Raw genomic sequence first — 21,134 nt, 5'->3', positions numbered from 1 at the left:
AGCCTGGGCAACAGAGCGAGACTCTGTCTCAAAATAATAATAATTAATAATAAATAATAATAATAATAAAATGAATTAATTAAAATAAAATAAGGAAGCTCCCTATATAGTGATATGGAAAGAGTCTCAAAATTTATTAAATGGCCAGGCATGAGGGCACATACCTATAATCCCAGCACTTTGGGAGGTCGAAGCAGAAGGATCTCTTGGGCCCAGAAGTTCGAGACCAGCCTGGGCAACACGGCAAAACCCCATCTCTACAAAAAATACTGGGACCGAGTGCTGTGGTCCCAGCTACTCAGGTGGCTGAGGCAGGAAAACTGCTTGAACTGGGGAGGTCAAGGCTGAAGTGAGCCGAGATCACACCACTGCACTCCAGCCTGGGTGGCAGAGCAAGACCCTGTCTCAAAAAAAAAAAAAAAAAAAAGGCAGAGAAGATGGGCCCAGATGAGAGTCTGTCTGTCTGTCTGTCTGTCTGTCTGAGCCTCCTGTGCCCTCTTCTCACCCTCCTCCCCAGAGAACAGGCCACCCAACATTCATGTGTAGGAAAAACAAGAACTGAAGGGTGGTTCCCTAAAGAGATCCAACTCTGACAGCTTGAGGTCGTAACTATGGTAGATGCTGGCATCTGAAATGGAAAAAAAAAAAAAAAAAAGCAGCCAGCCCTACCCTGGCACTTGGGGCAGAGGGGAGGGGCAGCTGGAAGTGGGGCTCTTGGACCCTTCTCTGCCCACAAGTGAGACCAGCCTGTCAGCAAGTCCCTCCTCCCACCCGAGACACAAAGCTCCATTCATGCTCTAATGCAGGCCCCAGCTGGCAGGAAAACTGCCTGATATTTAGAATAGGAAGCGCACCCCCATCACCTACAAACGCCAGCCTTGTCCCTTGTTGGGAAAGTCAGGAGACAAGCAAGGCTGACCAAATAGGAAGAGGAAAATCAGCACCAACCAATGGAACCCAAAGTCAACAGCTAATTCAGGACCCAGTCAAGGTGCAACTACTGTACTTGGTTGTAAAGATCTCTTTGGTCTCTTTTGTGATTATTCATACACTGACTTTTTAAAGAGTCCTGGCCAGTTATCTTGGGGATGTCCCCCATTCTCAATGCATGATGATTTCCCTTTTATTGTTTGTTTGTTTGTTTTTGTTTTTGTTTTTGAGACAGGGTCTTGCTCTGTTGCCCAGGCTGGAGTGCAGTGGTGCAATCATAGCTCAGCATAACCTCGACCGCCTGGGCTCAAGCAATTCTCCCATGTCAGCCTCACAAGTATTAATAGCTGGGACTATAGGTGTGTACCACCACACCTGGCTAGTTTTTTGTGTTTTTTGTGTGTTTTTTTTTTTAGAAATAGGGGCTGACTATGTGACCCAGGCTGGTATCAAGCTCCTGGGCTCAAGTGATCCTCCCACTTCAGCCTCCCAAAGTGCTGGGATGAAAAGCATGAGTCAGCAGGCCCTGCCTATTACCTCATTATTAAATTTAGGTTCAAAGTTTAGGTCAGGCCAGGCAAGGTGGCTCACACCTGTAATCCCAGCACTTTGGGAGGCCGAGGCAGGTGGATCACCCAAGGTCAGGAGTTTGAGACCAGCCAAACCAACATGGTTAAACCCCATCTCTACTAAAAATACAAAAAACTTAGCCAGGCATGGTAGTGTGCACCTGTAATCTCAGCTACTTAAGAGGCTGAGACAGGAGAATCCCTTGAACCTGGGAGGCAGAGGTTGCAGTGAGCCAAGATCATGCCACGGCACTCCAGCCTAGGCTATAAAGCGAGACTCCATCTCAAAAAAAAAATTAGGCCTAACGCTTTTTTAAAAATAAGAATTGCATATAGAACCCGGGCAGCTTGGTGAAACCCCATCTCTACAAAAAAAAAAACAAAAACTAGCCGGATGGGGTGGTGCACACCTGTAGTTCCAGCTACTAGGGAGGCTGAGGTAGGAGGATCACTTGAGCCTGGGAGGTCGAGGCTGCAGTGAGCTGTGATTACACTACTGCACTCTAGCCTGGGTGTCAGAGAGATACTCTGTCTCAAAAAAAAAAATTTATGTAGGCAATTTTGTGTCACATCAAGAGACATTGACATCACAATGTCCCATTATTGGGATACTGTTCCATCACTTGTTTAAGAAGGTGCCTTCCAGAGTTCCCCCACCCCACTACATTTTTTCCCCTTTGTAATGAATAAGGCATCTGTTGGGTGATAATTTTGGACTACTCCCCAACAACCTCTTACCAATGCTTTAGCATCCTTTGATGATCCAAATTATTTAACTTGGGACCGCCTGCGTTTCTTCTAATTTATCTGTAATAAACAGATATTATCTGTAGAAGTAAATTGTTTAGTGCCTGTAAAAGAATGTAGACTGCATCTGGCTCACAGCAGTCGCTTAATAACGGTATTAATTTTAAAAATCATCCCAGCACCAGGGCTAAAATCTCTTATCTGAAAACCTATAGTTTCTTCATAAATTAGGCCCCCAACTCTTCAAACAGTGAGATCTGCCTGCACTCACATTAGGCTATTTATACCCTCTCTTCCACTAAGTGTGTATTTCTCTCCACACACACTTTTTTTTTGTTGTTGTTTTTTTGAGACAGAGTCTCACTGTCGCCCAGGCTGGAGTGCAGTGACACGAGATCTCAGCTCACCACAACCTCTGGCTCCCGGGTTCAAGCGATGCTTCTGCCTTAGCCTCCCAAGTAGCTGGGACCACAGGCACACACCACATACCTGGCTAATTTTTATATCTTTAGTAGAGACAGTGTTTCACCATGTTGGCCAGGCTGGTCTCGAACTCCTGACCTCGAGTGATTCACCCACCTCGGCCTCGCAGAGTGCTGGGATTACAGGCGTGAGCCACCACGCCCGGCCTCCACACAGACTTTGAAGCAGAAATATCATGCACTTTGGAGTACTGCCCCTACCCCCGGGGGATATTGCAGAATACTGTATGGATATCTGAACTGTATTTTAAAATCCAGGCCTGGCTCACGCCTGTAATCCCAGCTACTTGGGAGGCCGAGGCAGGACGATCCCTTGAGCCCAGGAATTCAAAGTTGCAGTGAGCTGTGTTGGAGCCGCTGCCCTCCAGCCTGGGTGACAGAGCGAGACCCTGTCTCAAAAAAACTAGATAAATAAAAAATAAATAAAATAAGACCGGGCGTGGTGGCTCACGCCTGTAATCCCAGCAATTTGGGAGGCCGAGGCGGGTGGATCACCTGAGGTCAGGAGTTCGAGACCAGCCTGGCCAACATGGCGAAACCCCATCTCTTCTAAAAAATGCAAAAATTAGCTGGACGTGGTGCTGGGCACCTGTAATCCCAGCTACTCGGGAGGCTGAGGCAGGAGAATTGCTTGAATCCGAGAGGCGAAGACTGCAGCGAGCCGAGATCACGCCACTGCACTCCAGCCTGGGCAACAGAGCAAGACTCCGTCTCAAAAAAATAAAATAAAATAAATAAACCCCCCAAAATCCGGAATGCAAAACAAACCTAGGCCTACGCCTTTCACATAAGGAACTGCGTGTGGATCTGTGCTAAAAACTCTACCAATAATACAGTAATTTTGCAACCCACAGCAGAAAATGCTTTCAAAGGCGGTTGTTACAAATAATGTAATAGTAGTCAAATTAGCGTTGGCTCTGAGTCCAGCACTGTGCTCCGCGCTGCACACGCAGTCTCACGCCGTCCTCACGATGGCGCTGTGGGGCCTGGCTGAGGTTTCTAGGGGAAGGGGCTTTAGGGAATCCAGGCTCTCTGGCTGTGTGACCCCTCCAAGCTAGCGACTTGGACTACGTGCAACAGACCAGGTATCTCTGGACTTCAGTTTCTCGGGAGAGGCGTCCATGAGGAGGTCATGCATACAAAGCATTTAACACAGTGGCAGATATGAGCCAGTGGGCCTGGAGAATGATTTACCAGCGTGGGGGAGGCCTGGCTTCCAGAAAACTAGCTCTGGGGTGTCTGAGATCAGTCACCTTGAGGTCCCTGGTGCAATCTAGGGCCATCAGAAGGGACTGCAAAGACCCAATGGCAGAGGTAAAGGGAGAAAATGGGTCGCGGCCCCAGCCTGACCGATACTGAACCTCCGGATTAATTCAGTTGTCTATAGCTGGGGGGATGGGGAGGACAGGGGAGTCCTAAGGTGGAAGGGTACAGGTTTGTCATTGCCACAGACAGTGCGTGTGGTGAAGGGATTTAATTTAAGATCAGGCCCGGGCTTCTGAGAATCTGGCCCTGGGAAGCAACGTAAATACAAGAAAATCCATGTGGCCAGGGACTTTGATCCAAGTGTTTCGAATCAGGCCCTGGGTCGGGCTCACAGCTAAGCGGTTTACCAACCGTGGACCTGTGCAGGATCCCATAGATGTGAGGGGTGGAGACGGCCGCAAGCAGGAGGCCAGAACCAGAAGGAAACGGAATTTGGGTAGGGGTGGGGAGCTAGGACCAGTCCCCCCCGGGGGCGTCTTGGGGATGTGGAACTCGCACACCCAGAGGAGGTGGCTCTACCAGGGGTGGGCCCCGGATCCTAGGGGCGCGGGGCTGGCCCAGCTCCCCGCCGGCCTCGCGGCAGCTGGGCCTCCCCCTCGCTGCACGCAGCCCTCCCAGCTCCCCCGCCCGCCCTCGCTCCCGCTGGGCCCCGCAGCCGGAGGAGGGGCGGCCTGCCGCCCCCGCCCGCTGGATCTCAGAGTCGCCGCCCCCGGCGCCGGGCTGCAGCCGCCACGCCCCGGGAGAGGACCGACCGCCCAGACCGCCGGTCCCGGGGCTCCCTGGGCCACGCCGATCACGGGGAGCCCCCCGACTGCCTCCCAGAGCAAAGTGGGAAAGGGAAGCTTAGCCCGCCGCTGCCGCCTCCGAGCAGCCCGCCAGGTGAGCGCCGGGACAGGTAGGGGACCCAGGTCGGGACCCAAGCGTCAGTCCCGTTCTCGCCCACAGCTGGGGCGCCCCGGGAAGGATTCCCGCGCCAGGCCCTGCCCGGAGGGGCGGGTCCCTGGGAGTCCCATAACCCGCAGCGTCGCTTCCCCGGGCCCTCCCTCGGCCTGAGGCTCCTTTAAACCCAAAGTTATACAAATGCACGTTAGAAAGCCCTAAATCTGGAAGGGCTTTGCTTTGAACGTGGGTGTTCGAACGCCCAGGCCTCTCCATCCCTCCGCTCGTCCGCGGAGGCCACCATCCAAAACCCCTGCCAAACGCTGCAAACCAACACGTGGGCGCAACAGCCCGGGGAAGGCCAGGCCGCTTTTTACCGTTGCTGGATTTTCTGTCTTCTGGCCGTCAGTCCCTTCGCAGAATCTGTGAATCAGAAGCCTTGGAGGGCGGTTTCTCGATTTAGCAACTTGGGCACATTATGTGTTTCGCTGCGGCCCCAACCCTCAATTTAAATTTTGTTCTGCCAAGTTACTTTTGCAATGTTCAGTGATATGTTCGAAAGCTCTGTATACTGCCTCTTCAACTTTAGACAGCGTCTATTTACTCCATATTTTGAAAGAAAAATATTATGGGAGTCTAGTTGTAAAATAAATAATACTTCTTTAAAAATGTTCCAGTAATACACGACACTCAGACACGTAGGACAGGACAGAGCTTTGCATGGAAAACAACACGCCTTTAAACAACAACCTCTCCCTCACCACCACCCCCAACCCCTGTCGGCCAAATACATTTTTTTGTTAACTACATTACTTTTCAAAAATGGCAAGAAGTAACTCGTGATCGCTGGTGCCTCGTTTTTAACTTTTTCCACTTTTTATTCCTCTGGTATCTATTTCCAAATCTTTACAGCATATTTTTGGATTGTTATTTCTTATTTCATCAACTTTTAGACAACGCGTCCATGGATCCCTTGCTAAAAATAGGAGACAACTTTGATCATCTCCGTGGTTTTCCTCCTCCCTATATAATCACCTCCCTGTATAGTCAGGACATTACTTTCGGCTTCTCTATTGGCTACTTTTCTAACATAAAATAATTTTTTTAACTTGTATTTATTGTTCCATTAAATATACCTAGTATCTGTTGACTCTCTTTTTGTAAGGCTTGGCTAAGGAGCTTCTTTTTTAAAAATATATTTTTAGGCCGGGTGTGCGCGGTGGCTCACGCTTGTAATCCCAGCACTCTGGGAGGCTGAGGCGGGCGGATCACCTGAGGTCAGGAATTCAAGACCAGCCTGGCCAACATGAAACCCCGTCTCTACTAAAAGTACAAAAATTAGCCGGGCGTGGTGGTAGGCGCCTGTAATCCCAGCTACTCAGGAGGCTGAGGAAGGAGAATCGCTTGAACCCTGGAGGTGGAGGTTGCAGTGAGCCAAGATTGTGCCATTGCACTCCAGCCTGGGTGACAAGAGCAAGACTCTGTCTCAAAAAAAAAAAACTATATATGTACATATATATATATATATATATGTGTGTATATATATGTGTATATATATATATATATATATTTGAGACCCTGTCTCAATCAAGTCAAATCAAATCAAATCAAAACTGTGTTGCCCAGGCTGGAGTACAGTGTCGTAATCATGGCTCACTGCAGCCTCAACCTCCTGGGCTCAAGAGATCTTCCCACCTCAGCCTCCTGAGTAACTAGGGCTACAGGTGCACGCCTCCCCGCCCAAACCCCACTAATTTTTTTATTTTTTGTGGATACGGGGTTTTGCTGTGTTACCCAGGCTGGTCTCGAACTCCTGGGCTCAAGCCATCTGCTCGTCTTGGCCATCAAAAGTCCTGGGATTACAGGTGTGAGCCACCGGCGCCCAGACAAAAAGATGAATTTTTAAAATAACATTTTTGTATTTATGTAAATATTAATTTCTTCAATTCTAATCAAATTCTACATATGGCTTAGAAATCAAATAGAAAAGTTTGCCTTAATTTTTTTCTATAATAAAAGTAATGTAATCTCTTTTAGAAAAATGGAAAACGAAGTGATTTAGATTAAAAGAGATGAGTGAGACCTGCCACCCCCACTGGTGTTTGAGCCCCCACGGGGATCTTGTTAGGAGGAAACAGCCACAGAAGACCTGCTAGAGACAGTAGGGGAAATTGTTCACGGAGTGGGTATTGATGGCAGAATGAATTTTTGAGGCGGAATCTTTCTCTGTTGCCCAGGTTGGAGTGCAGTGGCACAATCTCGGCTCACTGCAACCTCCACCTCCTGGGTTCAAGAGATTCTCCTGCCTCAGCCTCCCTAGTAGCTGGGATTACAAGCATGTGCCACCATGCCTGGCTAATTTTTTTGTATTTTTAGTAGAGATGGGGTTTCACCGTGTTGGTCAGCCTGGTCTCGAACTCCTGACCTCGTGATCCACCCGCGTTGGCCTCCCAAAGTACTGGAATTACAAGCGTGAGCCACCACGCCTGGCCAGGTTGCCCTTAATCTTAGGAGATTCATTAGGAAGTACTGAAGAGTAGTTCATCAAGGCTGCCAGGCGCGGTGACTTATGCCTGTAATGCCAGCACTTTGGGAGGCTGAGGAGTTCGAGACCAGCCTGGCCAACATGTTGAAACCCTGTCTCGACAAAAATAAAAATTTAGCAGGGCATGATGGCGGGTACCTGTAATCCCAGCTACTTAGGAGGCTGAGGCGGGAGAACAGCTTGAACCCGGGAGGTGGAGCTTGCAGTGAGCCGAGATCGCGCCATTGCACCCCAGCCTGGGCGACAAGAGCAAAACTCTGTCCAAAAAGAAAAGAGAGAGCGCAAATATGGCAAAATGTGGAGCATATAGTGATGTTCATTTGATTACTCTTTCAACTTGACTATAGAATGAAATTTCATAGTAAAAATTGGGAGAAAATAAAGTAAGATTATTTTGAAACAAAGAAAGAGACAGAAGACATGTATACAGTAGCACAAACTATGGAGTCCAATATACCAGGATTCAAATCCCAGCAGGTTTTTTTTTCTTTGAGATGGGGTCTCACTCTGTCGCCCAGGCTGCAGTGCAGTGGCACAATCACAGCTCACTGCAACCTTGACCTCCTGGGTTCAAGCAATTCTCCTGCCTCAGCTTCCTGAGTAGCTGGGATTACAGGTGCGTGCCACCACACCCAGCTAATTTTTATATTTTTAGTAGAGATGGGGTTTCATCATGTTGGCCAGGCTGGTCTCGAACTCCTGACCTCAGGTGATCCACCTGCCTTGGCCTCCCAAAGTGCTGGGGATAACAGGTGTGAGTGAGCCACTGCTCCCGGCCTAGTTTTTTTTTGTTTGTTTGTTTGTTTCTATCATTCTTTTCCCTTCGTCCCAGCTTATAAAACCCACCATTCTCTTACTACCCAGTGGGGGTCTCAGTCTATTTCATAGAATGGAGGCTGCCCCATTCAAGAATCTTGAATAAAAGCCCATTAGATCTATAACTAAATTTCTTGTAATTTTGTCTTTTGACATGGCTCTGTTGCTTCTTTGTTGGGTGACCTTGGGCACGTTGCTGTCATCCTCCAAGCCTCAGTTTCCCCATGTGCCTACTTCACGGGGTGGTTTGAGGCTTCTGTGAGATTTTGTAAAGCAATTGCCACATGCCTAGAGCAAAGTAAGTGCTCAGTTAACAGTAGCTGTTAGTATTCTGTGAAGGCATCTCCTTAACTATTATAGCCTGTTCACCTATGACTAACACTGTCAACATAACTGCTGCAGCTGGGCCCTTTCTTTTTCTTTTCTTCTTTTTTTTTTTTAATTGGCACAGGGTTTCACTCTCACCCAGGCTGGAATGCAGTGGCACAGTCTTGGCTCACTGCAGCCTCAACTTCCTGGGGTCAAGTGATCCTCCCACTTCAGCCTCCCGAGTAGCTGGGACCACAAGTGCACACCACCATGCCTGGCTAATTGTTAAATTTTGTTTGTAGAGACAGGGGTCTCACTATGTTACCCAGGCTGGTCTTAAACTCTTGGGCTCAAGCCATCCTCCTGCCTTGGCCTCTCAAAGTGCTGGGATTACAAGCGCGAGCCACAGCACCCAGTCACCACTCGTTTTTCTAGGGATAGATTTGGAACTTGGTATTTTCTTTTTCCTTTTGCAAATTCATCGAATGATCGTGCCAGAGGTTCAGTTTTTGTCCTGCTGTGTTTCGCCTTGTTTTTTCCTAAGCGTGTCTGTCCTTATCCCACATTCTTCTAGTCTCTGATGGCAGCATATGGAGGTGCCCACGTGGACTCCTCCAATCCCATAGCTGGGTGTTTGCTGCTAATCATAGTAACTCCTCAGCAAACATTTGTTGAGGGCCAGGCCCTGATCTCATGAAATTTCCCTACAACCGTGAGGGGCAGGGGTTATTAGAGGTCCATCATCTCTGATCCAAAGCTCTTGAGGCCAGATGCATTTGGGAATCTAGACTTTGAATTTTTTTTTTTTTTTTTTGAGACGGACTCTCCTTTGTCACCCAGGCTGGAGTGCAGTGTTGTGATCTTGGCTGACTGCCACCTCCACCTCCCGGGTTCAAGCCATTCTCCTGCCTCAGCCTCCCAAGTAGCTGTGATTATAGGCATGCACCACCACGCCCAGCTCATTTTTGTATTTTAGTAGAGATGGGTTTCACTATGTTGACCAGGCTGGTCTCGAACTCCTGACCTCAAGTGATCTGCCTGCCTTGACCTCCCAAGGTGCTGGGATTATAGGCGTGAGTCACCATGCCCAGCCTAGACTTTGAATATTAAGCAAGTCATACGGAGCCCATTTGGTATGTTACGTAAGTCCCCTAGTAGGGCTGGAAGCATTTGTGTAATCAAACACTAATAGGCCTTCAGTGAAATGCACATTCATTCTCAGGGGAGTAACTAAAGACTATACAAAACCTCATGACAGCTCAAGTCAGCTCCTGCCACCAAATGGGTCTGGGAAAAACTGTTGGTTTTCTGAGCTTTTGAACATGTAGATTGTGGATGACAGTTGTGGACCTGCATATTTTCCATCTTGCAGAGGGGACATCCTCACACACGAAGAGAGAAGGGGCCAGCCGTGGTGGCTCACGCCTATAATCCCAGCACTTTGGGAGGCTGAGGTGGGCAGATCATTTGAGGTCAGGAGTTCTAGACCAGCCTGGCCAACATGGTGAAACCCCATCTCTACTAAAAACACAAAAATTAGCCAGGCATGGTGGTGTGTGCCTGTGGTCCCAGGTCCAGAAGAGGCTGAGGCAGGAGGATCGATTTAGTCCAGAAATTGGAGGCTGCAGTGAGCTATGATCGTGGCCATGCACTCCAGCCTGGGCAACACAGTGAGACCCTGTCTCAAAAAAAATTTTTTTTTTTTTTTTTTTGCTTTCGATAATCATTCATGTTCTGGGTACTTGTGGCTTATTCCTTATTTTGTATTTGTATTATTTATAATATTTGTATTTGCAATATTTGTATTATTGTGCTATATAGTAGTCCATCTTATCTTATTAATGACTTATTTGTATGTGCTACAGTGGACAGGCATCTGGGACTTTTCCAATCTGAAGCTGTTAGGAACACCACCACCATGAATATTCTTGTATGTGTTTTCTGGCTCTGGGGTGGAGTTGCTGGGTCATGGGGCAGGCACATTTTCATTTTTACTTCAGTAAAAAATGTCCAGTGGGCCAGGCACAATGGCTCATGCCTATAATCCCAGCACTTCGGGAAGCCAAGGCAGGAGGATCACTTGAGCTCAGGAGGTTGAGACCAGCCTGGCCAACGTGGTGAAACCCTGTCTCTACTAAAAATACAAAAATTAGCAGAGCATGGTGGCAGAGTAGCTGTAATCCCAGCTACTTGGGAGTCTGAGGCACAAGAATCACTTGAACGCAGAAGGTGGAGGTTGCAGTGAGTCGAGATCATGCCACTGCACTCCAGCCTGGGCAATAGAGTGAGACTCAGTCTCAAAAAAAAAAAAAAAAAGCCCACTGGTTTCCAAAGTGATTCTAAATGGATTCCACCAGGAATGTATGGGAGTTCTCTTTGATAGTATTTTTAGTGAATTGCAGTAACATTGCACTGTTTTGTGTTTGCTCATTTTCTTTTTTCTTTTCTTTCTTTTTTTTTTTTTTTTGGAGATGGGGTCTCACTCTGTCACCCAGGCTGGAGTGCAGTGGCGGGATCTCGGCTTACTGTAGCCTCAACTTCTGGGCTCAAGCGATCCTCCCACCTCAGCCTCTCAAATAACTGGGACTACACACACACGCCACCATGCCCTGCTAATTTTTTTGTAGAGACGGGGGTCTCACTATGTTGCCCAGGCTCGTCTTGAAATCGTGGGCTCAAGCGATCATCCCACCTTAGCCTCCCAAAGTGCTGGGATTACAGGCGTGAGCCATCGCACCCGGCTGTACATTTGCTTTTACATTGTCAAGGTGGAAACATCTACAGTCTGTTCTGTTTCCATATTTAAGCCCTGCATGCTTTAACTGCAAAGTTTGCCGTGTTTTTTTAATCAGCTTTTTTGAGGTGTAATTTACATACCAAAAAATTCAGCCCTGTTAAAGTGGACAACTCTGTGGCTTTTAGTGACTTTACAGAGTTGTGCAACCATCACCACCGTAACAAAGCATGTTCATCACCCCCAAAATATCCCTTGTGCCTATTTGTAGTCACTCTGTTCCCAGCCTAGCCCAAGGCAACTACTAATCTACTTTCTGATCAAAAAGATTTGTCTTTTCTGGTCATTTCATAGAAGCACATCATATAATATGTGTCCTTTTGCATCTGGCCTCTTTCATGTAGCATATTGCTTTGGAGTTTATTCATACTATAGCATGTTTATTCCTTTTTATTGCTTAAAAATATTCTATTTTGTGGACATGGCACATTTTATGTATCCATTCATCAGCTAATAGACATTTGGAGTGTTTCCAAATGTACAAAGCTGCTATGAACATTAGCATATGAGAGTTTGCATGGAGGTAGAAGGTGTATTTTCATTTCTCTTGGGTAGATAATCTAGTCGTAGAATTGCTAGGTCTCATATAAGTTTATGTTTAACTTTTTTTTTAATTTTTTTTTTTTTTTTTTAGAGACAGGCTCTTATTCTGTCTCCCAAGCTGGAGGGTGGTGGCGCATTCATAGCTCACTGCAGCCTGGAACTCCTGGACTCAGGCGATCCTCCTACCTCGGCCTCCCAAAGTGCTGACATTACAGGCATGAGCCACTGCACCCAGCCATGTTCAACTTTTTTTTTTTTTGGAGACAGAGTCTTGCTCTGTTGCCCAGGCTAGAGTGCAGTGGTACAGTCTTGGCTCACTGCAACCTCCACCTCCCAGGTTCAAGTGATTCTCCTGCCTCAGCCTCCCGAGTATCTGGGATTACAGGTGCCCACCACCATACCCGGCTAGTTTTTGTGTTTTTAGTAGAGACAGGGTTTCACCATGTTGGCCAGGCTGGTCTCGAACTCTTGACCTCAGGACTCCCAAAGTGCTGGGATTACAGGTATGAGCCACTGAGCCTGGCCTCAGCTTTTAAAGAAACTGCCTAATGGTTTTCCAGGTTGGCTGTACATCTTACATCCCCACCAGCGATGCCTGAGGGTTCCAGTTTCTTTATATCCTCGACTACACCTGTCAGTATCGTCAGTTTGAGTAATAGCCAGGGTAGTGGGTATGAAGTGGTGTCTCATAGTGAATTTAATTGGCATTTCCCAGCTGGGCATGGTGGCTCATGCCCATAATCCCAGCACTTTGAGAGGTCAAGGAAGGAGGATCCCTTGATCCCAGGAGTTCAAGACCAGCCTGGGCAATATAGGAAGACCCATCTCTATAGAAAATTCAACAATTAGCTGAATGTGCTGGTGGGTGCATCTGTAGTCCCAGCTACTTGGGAGGCTGAAATGGGAGAATCACTTGATCCCAGGAGGTTGAGGCTGCAGTGAGCCAAGATCGTGCCACTGCACTCCAGCCTGAGCAACAGAGAAGACCATATCTCAAAAAAAAAAAAAAAATTGCATTTTCCTAATGACTAATGAAGTGGAGCATCATTTCATGTGCTCATTACTCATTTGTATATGTTCTTTGGTGAAATGTCTACTCAAATCTTTTGTCTTTCTTTCTTTTTTATTTTTATTTTTTCGAGACGGAGTTTCACTCTTGTTGCCCAGGCTGGAGTGCGATGGTGTGATCTCAGCTCACTGCAACCTCTGCCTCCCAGGTTCAAGCGATTCTCCTGCCTCAGCCTCTTGTGTAGCTAGGATTACAGGCTAATTTTTTGTATTTTTAGTAGAGACAGGGTTTCACCATGTTGGCCAGGCTGGTCTTGAACTCCTGACCTCAGGTGATCCACCTGCCTCAGCCTCCCAAAGTGCTGGGATTACAGGCGTGAGCCACTGCGCCCGGCCTTTTGTCCATTTTTTAACTGGTTTATCTCATTGAGTTTTATGAGTTCTTTATATATTCTATACACAAGTGCTTTATCAGATATATAATGTGCAAGTACAAAAGTTTTAACTTATGATAATGTCTAATTTATCCAGTTTTTCTTTTATGAATCATAGTTTTTGGTGTTGGATCTAAAAAATCTCTGCTTAACACAAGATCATGAGATTTTCTCCTGTTTTCTTCTCAAAGTTTTATAGTTTTAACTCTTAAATTTAGATGTATGATTAATTTCATGTTGATTCTGGTATGAGGTAATAGTCTAAATTCATCTTTTTGCATATAGATTTCCAGTTGTCCCAGCACCATTTGTCGAAAAGAGTCTTTTTCCCAAGAAAACCCGTAAGTAAAGCCAATGTAAAGAGAATGCCCCTAGCCTCCAGGTCAAAAGGATTCCTTTTTTGTGAACTTTATCAAATAGCTGTAACACAGATACAGTTTTATGTTTTTCCTAGAATTTCTCATAGCTTTAATTTTTCCATTTTGAAAGAGGCGTTTTTCTGTTAGTAACTCATCCAATCCGTTTCTTTGGATTTCTTTTTCTTCTTGTAGACATTCTTCCTTTTATAGTATCCTGTTCTTACTCTGTTTAGAACATCTTTGCAAATCTAAGTGTTCCCAGGACTAGCTACATAATTTGCATGGCCCATTGCAAAATGAAAATGCAAGGCCACTTGTTCAAAAATAATTAAGAATGTTGAGGCCAGGCTCGGTGGCTGAGGCCTGTAATCCTAGCACTTTGGGAGGCTGAGACGGGAGAATCATTTGAGGCCAGGAGTTTGAGACCAACCTGGGCAACATAGTGAGACCCCATCTCCACACACACACACACAAAATTTTTAATTTAAGAGAATGTTGGCCGGGCATGGTGGCTCATGCCTGTAATCCCAGCACTTTGGGAAGCCGAGGTGGGTGGATCACCTGAGGTCAGGAGTTCGAGACCAGCCTGACTAACATGGTGAAACCCTGTCTCAACTAAAAATACAAAAATTAGCCGGGCGTGGTAGCGCGCACCTGTAGTCCCAGCTACTCGGAAGGCTGAGACAGGAGAATCGCTTGAACCCAGAAGTGGAGGTTGCAGTGAGCCAAGATCACGCCACTGCACTCCTGCCTGGGTGACAGAGTAAGACTCCATCTCAAAAAATAAATAAATAAATAAAAATAAATAAATAAAAAGAATGTTGAGGCTGGGAGCAACGGCTCATGCCTGTAATTCCAGCACTTTGAGAGGCTGAGGTGGGCAGATTGCCTGAGGTCAGGAGTTCAAGACCAGCCTGCCCAACATGGTGAAACCCCGTCTCTACTAAAAATACAAAAATTAGCTGGGAACGCTGGCTCATGCCTGTAATCCCAGCACTTTGGGAGGCTGAGGTGGGTGGATCACCTGAGGTCAGGAGTTCAAGACCAGCCTGGCCAACATGGCGAAACCTCATCTCTACTAAAAATACAAAAATTAGCCTGACTTGGTGGTTCGTGCCTGTAATCCCAGCTACTCGGGAGGCTGAGGCTGGAGAATCGCTTGAACCCAGGAGGTGGAGGTTGCAGTGAGCTGAGATCATTCTGTTGCACTCCAGCCTGGGCAACAAGAGCAAAACTCCATCTCAAAAATAAATAAAAATAAAAATACTAAAATTAGCCAGATGTGGTGGTGGGCACCTGTAGTCCCAGTTACTCGGGAGGCTGAGGCAGGAGAATCACTTGAACCCAGGAGGCGGAGGTTGCAGTGAGCTGAGATTGTGTCATGCACTCCAGCCTGGGCGACAGAGAGAGACTCCATCTCAAAAAAAAAAAAGAAAAGAAAAAGAATGTTGAGATGGCCACAGTGGAGCATTGAAAAGAGGGTGGGCCACATGTGAACGCACAGGTTGCATGCCCATGAAGCCAGCCCTGAGTGTACCAGTTAGGGTTTTTTCTTTTCCTCCATGTTCTTTTGGTCCTGTGAATTGTCTGTTTCCTCTGGGGTCAGTTCACTTTCCTTCTGCTTGTTTACTTAAATGTTTCTCTTTCAGGCTGCTAGTTTTCTTAAACATCTGATGGTCCTTACTATCCCGTCACTTTTTCAAACAAGAGGCTGGGTGACTGATTGTGGTTTTTTGTTTGCTTGTTTTTAAGTCACTGGTATGACATTTGGGGCTGTTATAAATACAGTCCTTTCCCACTGGCCTCTTGGTCAAGTTGGATGGATGACTGTGAACTCTGTGTTCTGTGGACAGTACTTGTTCATGTTAGCAGGGACGAAAACAGTCTTTGTGCTGGGAGCTCACTCCCGGATGCCAGATGGGGAGGGCTTTACTCAGTAACACCAGCAGCATCCACACTTCCCAGGGGCTGCATGCAATTTTTTTTTTCTTTTCTTTTTTTCTTTGAAATGGGGTCTCACTCTGTCACCCAGGCTGGAGCACAGTGGTGTGATCATAGTTCACTGCAGCCTCCACCTCCTGAGCTCAAGCACTCCTCCCACCTCAGCCTCCCGAGTAGCTGGGACTACAGGCGCTTGCAACCATGTCTGGTTAATTTTATATTTTGTAGAGATGGAGGTCTTGCTATGTTGCCCAGGCTAGTCTGGAACTCCTGGCCTCAAGCAATCCCCCTGCCTCATTCTCCCAAAATGTTGGGATTACAGGCATAAGCCACCATGCCCGGCCAAAAGAGTTAAAAATTAATAAGGGATGGGAAGCTGAGGCAGGAGAATCGCTTGAACCCGGGAGGCGGAGGTTGCAGTGAGCCGAGATCACGCCACTGCCCTCCAGCCTGGGTGACAGGGTGAGACTCCATCTCAAACAAACAAACAAAAATTAATAAGGGAGAATCGGGTAGAGGAAAGTATCCTGAAGGTATGAAAAGGAAACCATTCTGTGTAAACTTTTTATAAGATTGACAATACCAATACCAGGTGCTGGCAACTGCAATGCATATGGAATTTTTGGGAATGCAGATGGCACAATCATGCTGGAAAACTGCTGGGCATTTTCTTGTAACGTTAAATATACACCTGCCATGTGACTCAAAAATTCTACTCCTAAGTATCTACTCAAGAGCAATGAAAATGGGTGGACGCGATGGCTCACTCTTATAATCCCAGCACTTTGGGAGGCTGAGGCAGGCAGATCACTTGAGGTCAGGTGTTTGAGACCAGCCTGGCCAACATGGCGAAACCCCATCTCTACTAAAAATACAAAAAATTAGCCGGGTGTGGTGGCATGTGCCTGTAATCCCAGCTACTTGGGAGGCTGAGGCAGGAGAACTGCTTGAACCCGGGAGGTGGATGTTGCAGTGAGCCGAGATTGCACCACTGCACTCCAGCCTTGGTGATAGAACAAGACTCTGTCTCCAAAAAAAAAAAAAAAAAAAAAAAAAAAGCAATGAAAACATATGTCCACACAAACACTTGTACATGAATATTCATAGCAGCCTTATTCATAATACCCCTAAGCTGGAAACAACCCAAATGTCCATCATACTGAGTGGATAAACAGGTTGTAGATGATGTGTTCAGTGGACTATTACCCAGCAATAAAAAGGAATAGACTACTGATTGATACACAACGAGTGGATGGGCCAAGCGTGGTGGCTCATGCCTGTAATCCCAGCAATTTGGGAGGCCAAGCTGGGAAGATCGCTGAGCCCAGGAGTTCAAGGCTAGCCTGGGCAACATAGCAAGACCCTGTCTCAAAAAAAATTTAAAAATTAGCCAGGCATGGTGGGGTGCACCTGTGGTCCCAGCTACTTGGGAGACTGAGATGGGAGGATTGCTTGAGCCTGGGAGGTCATGGCAGCAGTGAACTATGATGGCGCCACTGCCCTCCAGCCTGGGCAACACAGTGAGACCCTGCCTCAAAAAAAAAAAAAAGTATGAGTGAATCACACGGACATTATGCTGAAGGAGAGGACAAATAACCCCAAGCCATGCCTACAACTCAAGGAATATTACAGGCATGAGCCACTGTGCCTGGCCCAGATGCCTTCTTCACAAGGAGACACATACTGTGTGTATCAGTCAGGATCCAACCAGGAGACAAATCACACAGTAATTTAAACAGTGATTGTTTAATATACAGAATTGTTAACTATAATAGGGGATTTGAGTAAGAGGAACTGGTTACTAAGAAATAAAGAGAATGCTAACGAATGTAGAAATAAACTGGGCACAATGGCTCACACCTGTAATCCCAGCACTTTGGGAGGCGAGGCAGGTGGATCACGAGGTCAAGAGATCGAGACCATCCTGGCCAACATGGTGAAACCCCGTCTCTACTACAAAAAGTAGCTGGGCGTGGTGGCGTGTGCCTGTAGTCCCAGCTACTCAAGGAGGCTGAGGCAGGAGAATAGTTTGAACCCAGGAGGCAGAGGTTGCGGTGAGCCGAGATCTTGCCACTGCACTCCAGCCTGGGTGACAGAGAGAGACTCCGTCTCAAAAAAAAAAAAAAAAGAAAGAAAAAGAAAAAAGAAAGAAAGAAATAGCAGATACAAGGAGCAGCCACTCCTCCTAAGTCTAAGATAGCCCGAGAAAGATGAGAGCCCCAGGCTGAGACCCCGACCTTGCTGGAGTAGTCTTGGCCATGGCTCACCGAAGGACAAAGGCATCCCTATGGTGCGGCACCAGTAGAATGCGGCAGAAGTCCATCCAGTAAGATGGTGGGGAAAGCAGCTGACAGGGAAGTGTCTCAGCTGAGGTGGGTGCTGCTGACTGCCATATTTCAGGAGCCATGTGCCAGAGAAACTTCCTGACACTAAAGAAACCGCACGCATGTAGGAGTCAGAGGCTGGAGAAGCATGCTCGCTGCAGGAGTAGCTGCCCTGCAGGAGCCAAGTCTGGAAACTGGAAGCCAAACCCTTTCCTCCTACAACGTCTCTCCAGCGCCCTCTACTGAAAAAAACTTAGCATCATTGTCAGTCAGCAAAGGAAGAAGATTTAAAGGGCCAAACTCCAATTATTATTTATTTATTTTTGTTTTTTTTTTGAGACGAAGTTTCGCTCTTGTTGTCCAGGCAGGAGGCAGGCGTAAGCCACCGTTCCCGGAGCTTTTTTTTTTTTTTTTTAACAGCGTCCCTGGGTGGGCTAGAACCAAACTCCAGTTTCGCAGCTTAGAACAATGAGGTCGTAGGTTGATAGCCGACACACTATATGATTCCATTTACGTGAAATTATAGAAAAGAAAAATTGAATTTATAGTAACAGAAAGCAGCCAGGCGCGGTGGCTCACGCCTGTAATCCCAGCACTTTGGGAGGCCGAGGCAGGCGGATCACTTGAGCTCAGGAGTTCAAGACCAGCCTGGCCAACATGGTGAAACCCTGTCTCTACTAAAAATACAGAAATTAGCCGGGCGTGGTGGTGCGCACCTGTAATCCCAGCTACTCCGGAGGCTGAAGTAGAAAAAATCTCTTGAACCCGGAAGGCGGAGGTTGCAGTGAGCCGAAATCGCGCCCGTGCACTCCAGCCTGGAGGACAGAGCAATACTCCGTCTCAAAAACAAAACAAAACAAAAAAAACAGAATAGTAGTTGACGTTGGGTGGGAGTGGGGAGGTTGGCTGGGAAGGGATAAACCTTTTGGGGCAATAGAAATGTTCCATATCGGCTGGGAGCGGTGGCTCACACCTGTAATCGCAGCACTTTGGGAGGCCGAGTTGGGTGGATCACCTGAGGTCAGGAGTTTGAGACCAGCCTAGCTAACATGTGAAATCCCATCACTACTGAAAATATAAAAATTAGCTGGGTGTGGTGGCGCACGCTTGTAATCTCAGCTACTTGGGAAGCTGAGGCGGAAGGATTGCTTGAACTTGGGAGGAAGAGATTGCAGTGAGCTGAGATCATGCTACTGCACTCCAGCCTGGGTGACAGAGTAAGACGCCATCTCAAAAAAAAAAAAAAAGATTTAAAATCAATTGAAATAAAATTGCTACATTTTAAACAGATACAATTAATAAAACTTAACTAATAAAGTAAAAATAATACTTTATAAAATGAACACAGTTAATTGAGGCTGCTGCTGTGTTAGTAAAACCCGTTCAATACAATGAACCTTGAAGATGAAAGTATATTATTTGGGCCATGCACAGTGGCTCACACCTGTAATCCCAATACTTTGAGAGGCCAAGGCGGGAGGATCACTTGAGGTCAGGAGTTCGAGACCAGACTGGCCAACACAGTGAAACCCCGTCTCTACTAAAAATACAAAAAATCAGCCTGGCGTGGTGGTGCGCACCTGTGATCCCAGTTACTCAGGAGGCTGAGGCAGGATAATTGCTTGAACCTGGGAGGCGGAGGTTGCAGTGAGCGGAGATCATGCCATTGCACTCCAGCCTGGGCGACAGAGCAAGACTCCATATCAAAAAAAAAAAAAAAAAAAAAAAAAAAAGTGGCCGGGTGCAGTGACTCATGCCTGTAGTCCCAGCACTTTGGGAGGCCGAGGCAGGTGGTTCACCTGAGGTCAGGAGTTCAAGACCAGCCTGGCCAACATGTGAAACCCTGTCTTCACTAAAAATACAAAAATTAGCCGGTGTGGGTGGCATGCACCTGTAATCCCAGCTACTCGAGAGGCTGAGGCAGGAGAATCCCTTGAATCTGGGAGGCGGAGGTTACAGTGAGCCGAGATCATGCCACTGCACTCCAGCCTGGGGGACAGAGCGAGACTCTGTCTCAAAAAAAAAAAAAAAAAGATATTATTTGGTTTATTTCCGAAAGTAGCTGGACAGACCAGGTGAAAATAGAGACAAATGTCTAAGGAGCGCCAGCTGTTCGGGTCTCCTCACTTCAGCTGCTAGACTAGGATGGAAGAAGCCTCAGATGACCCAGCCCCATCCACCATCTGACGGCAAAGGCACAAGTTCCCTAAGTGAGGACCGCATAGCTGATCCCAGTCCCCAGAGCCATAAAAAAAAAAAGGAATAATGGCTTATTATAAATATACTCTGGCAAAATTATACTCTGGACAGACCAAAAACAAACTGGTATCATGATTCACAGAGGTATTTTTTGTGCAGAATTTTCCAGTCAGTATAAAAAGGTCTCTGGCCTCAAAAAAACTATACAATTTGAGAATCTGCTGAGGAGATACTTATAAGCTAACTCTTAATCATTTTCACAGATTCTTCTATTTTAAAATAGTAACATCTTTTGTTTGATGGCTTTGAGGAGAGTTTTTGGACATCTTTTTGTTCCTTTCCATGGACTGCCATATCTGTTTTTCTTGTTTTCGTCATTTTTAGCAAACGTTGAGGGTTTTGGGTATGTGTTCTGTTTTGGTGGTGGTGGTGGTGTTTGTTATCTGTTTGTTTTTGGAGACAGAGTCTCACTCTGTCACCCAGGCTGGAATGCAGTAGTGCAATCATAGCTCACTGTACCCTTGAACTCCTGGCCACAAGCAATCCTCTCACCTCAGCCTCCCGAGTATGTGGTACTACAAGTGTACACCACCAGGTCCAGCTAATTTTTTAATGTTTACTTTTTTAGAGATGGGGTTTCACTATGTTGCCCAGGCTGGTCTCGAACCCCCGGGTTCAAGCGATCCTCCCACCTCAGCCTCCCAAAGTGCTGGGATGACATGCATGAGCCATGGTACCCAGCCCATTTTTAGCAAACCTTTTATAGAAAGTGCACAAATTGCACAGCCTAATGAATCCCAGCACTTTGGGAGGCCAAGGTGGGCGGATCACAAGGTCAGGAGTTCGAGACCAGCCTGGCCAACATGGTGAAATCCCATCTGTACTAAAAAAAAAAATACAAAAATTAGCTAGGCATGGTGGCGTGTGCCTGTAATCCCAGCTACTCTGGAGGCTGAGGCAGGACAATTGCTTGAACCCAGGAGGTGGAG

General features: G+C 46.9%; 1 protein-coding gene across 9 annotated transcripts in view; it reads left to right on the top strand.

Moving 5' to 3' along the window:
* The first annotated feature begins 4,397 nt into the window (after positions 1-4,397).
* The window catches only part of FBXO17 (F-box protein 17), a 34,556-nt gene continuing 17,819 nt past the window's right edge, over positions 4,398-21,134 (top strand). For 2 of the 9 annotated variants that reach the window (XM_055369323.2, XM_055369325.2), the window contains exons 1-2: positions 4,398-4,873; positions 13,608-13,663. In XM_055369323.2, the coding sequence (XP_055225298.1) occupies positions 4,478-4,873; positions 13,608-13,663 (452 nt within the window). In that variant the 5' untranslated portion in view covers positions 4,398-4,477. Of the gene's footprint in view, positions 4,890-13,607; positions 13,664-21,134 lie in introns of all 9 variants that reach the window. The other 7 variants (XM_055369324.2, XM_063701306.1, XM_063701305.1 and 4 more) reach the window with 7 other exon arrangements.

Source organism: Gorilla gorilla, chromosome 20, assembly GCF_029281585.2.
Source record: "Gorilla gorilla gorilla isolate KB3781 chromosome 20, NHGRI_mGorGor1-v2.1_pri, whole genome shotgun sequence".
In the NCBI taxonomy this organism is placed as follows: Eukaryota; Metazoa; Chordata; class Mammalia; order Primates; family Hominidae; genus Gorilla; species Gorilla gorilla.
This window is presented reverse-complemented; position numbering and strand designations above follow the sequence as displayed.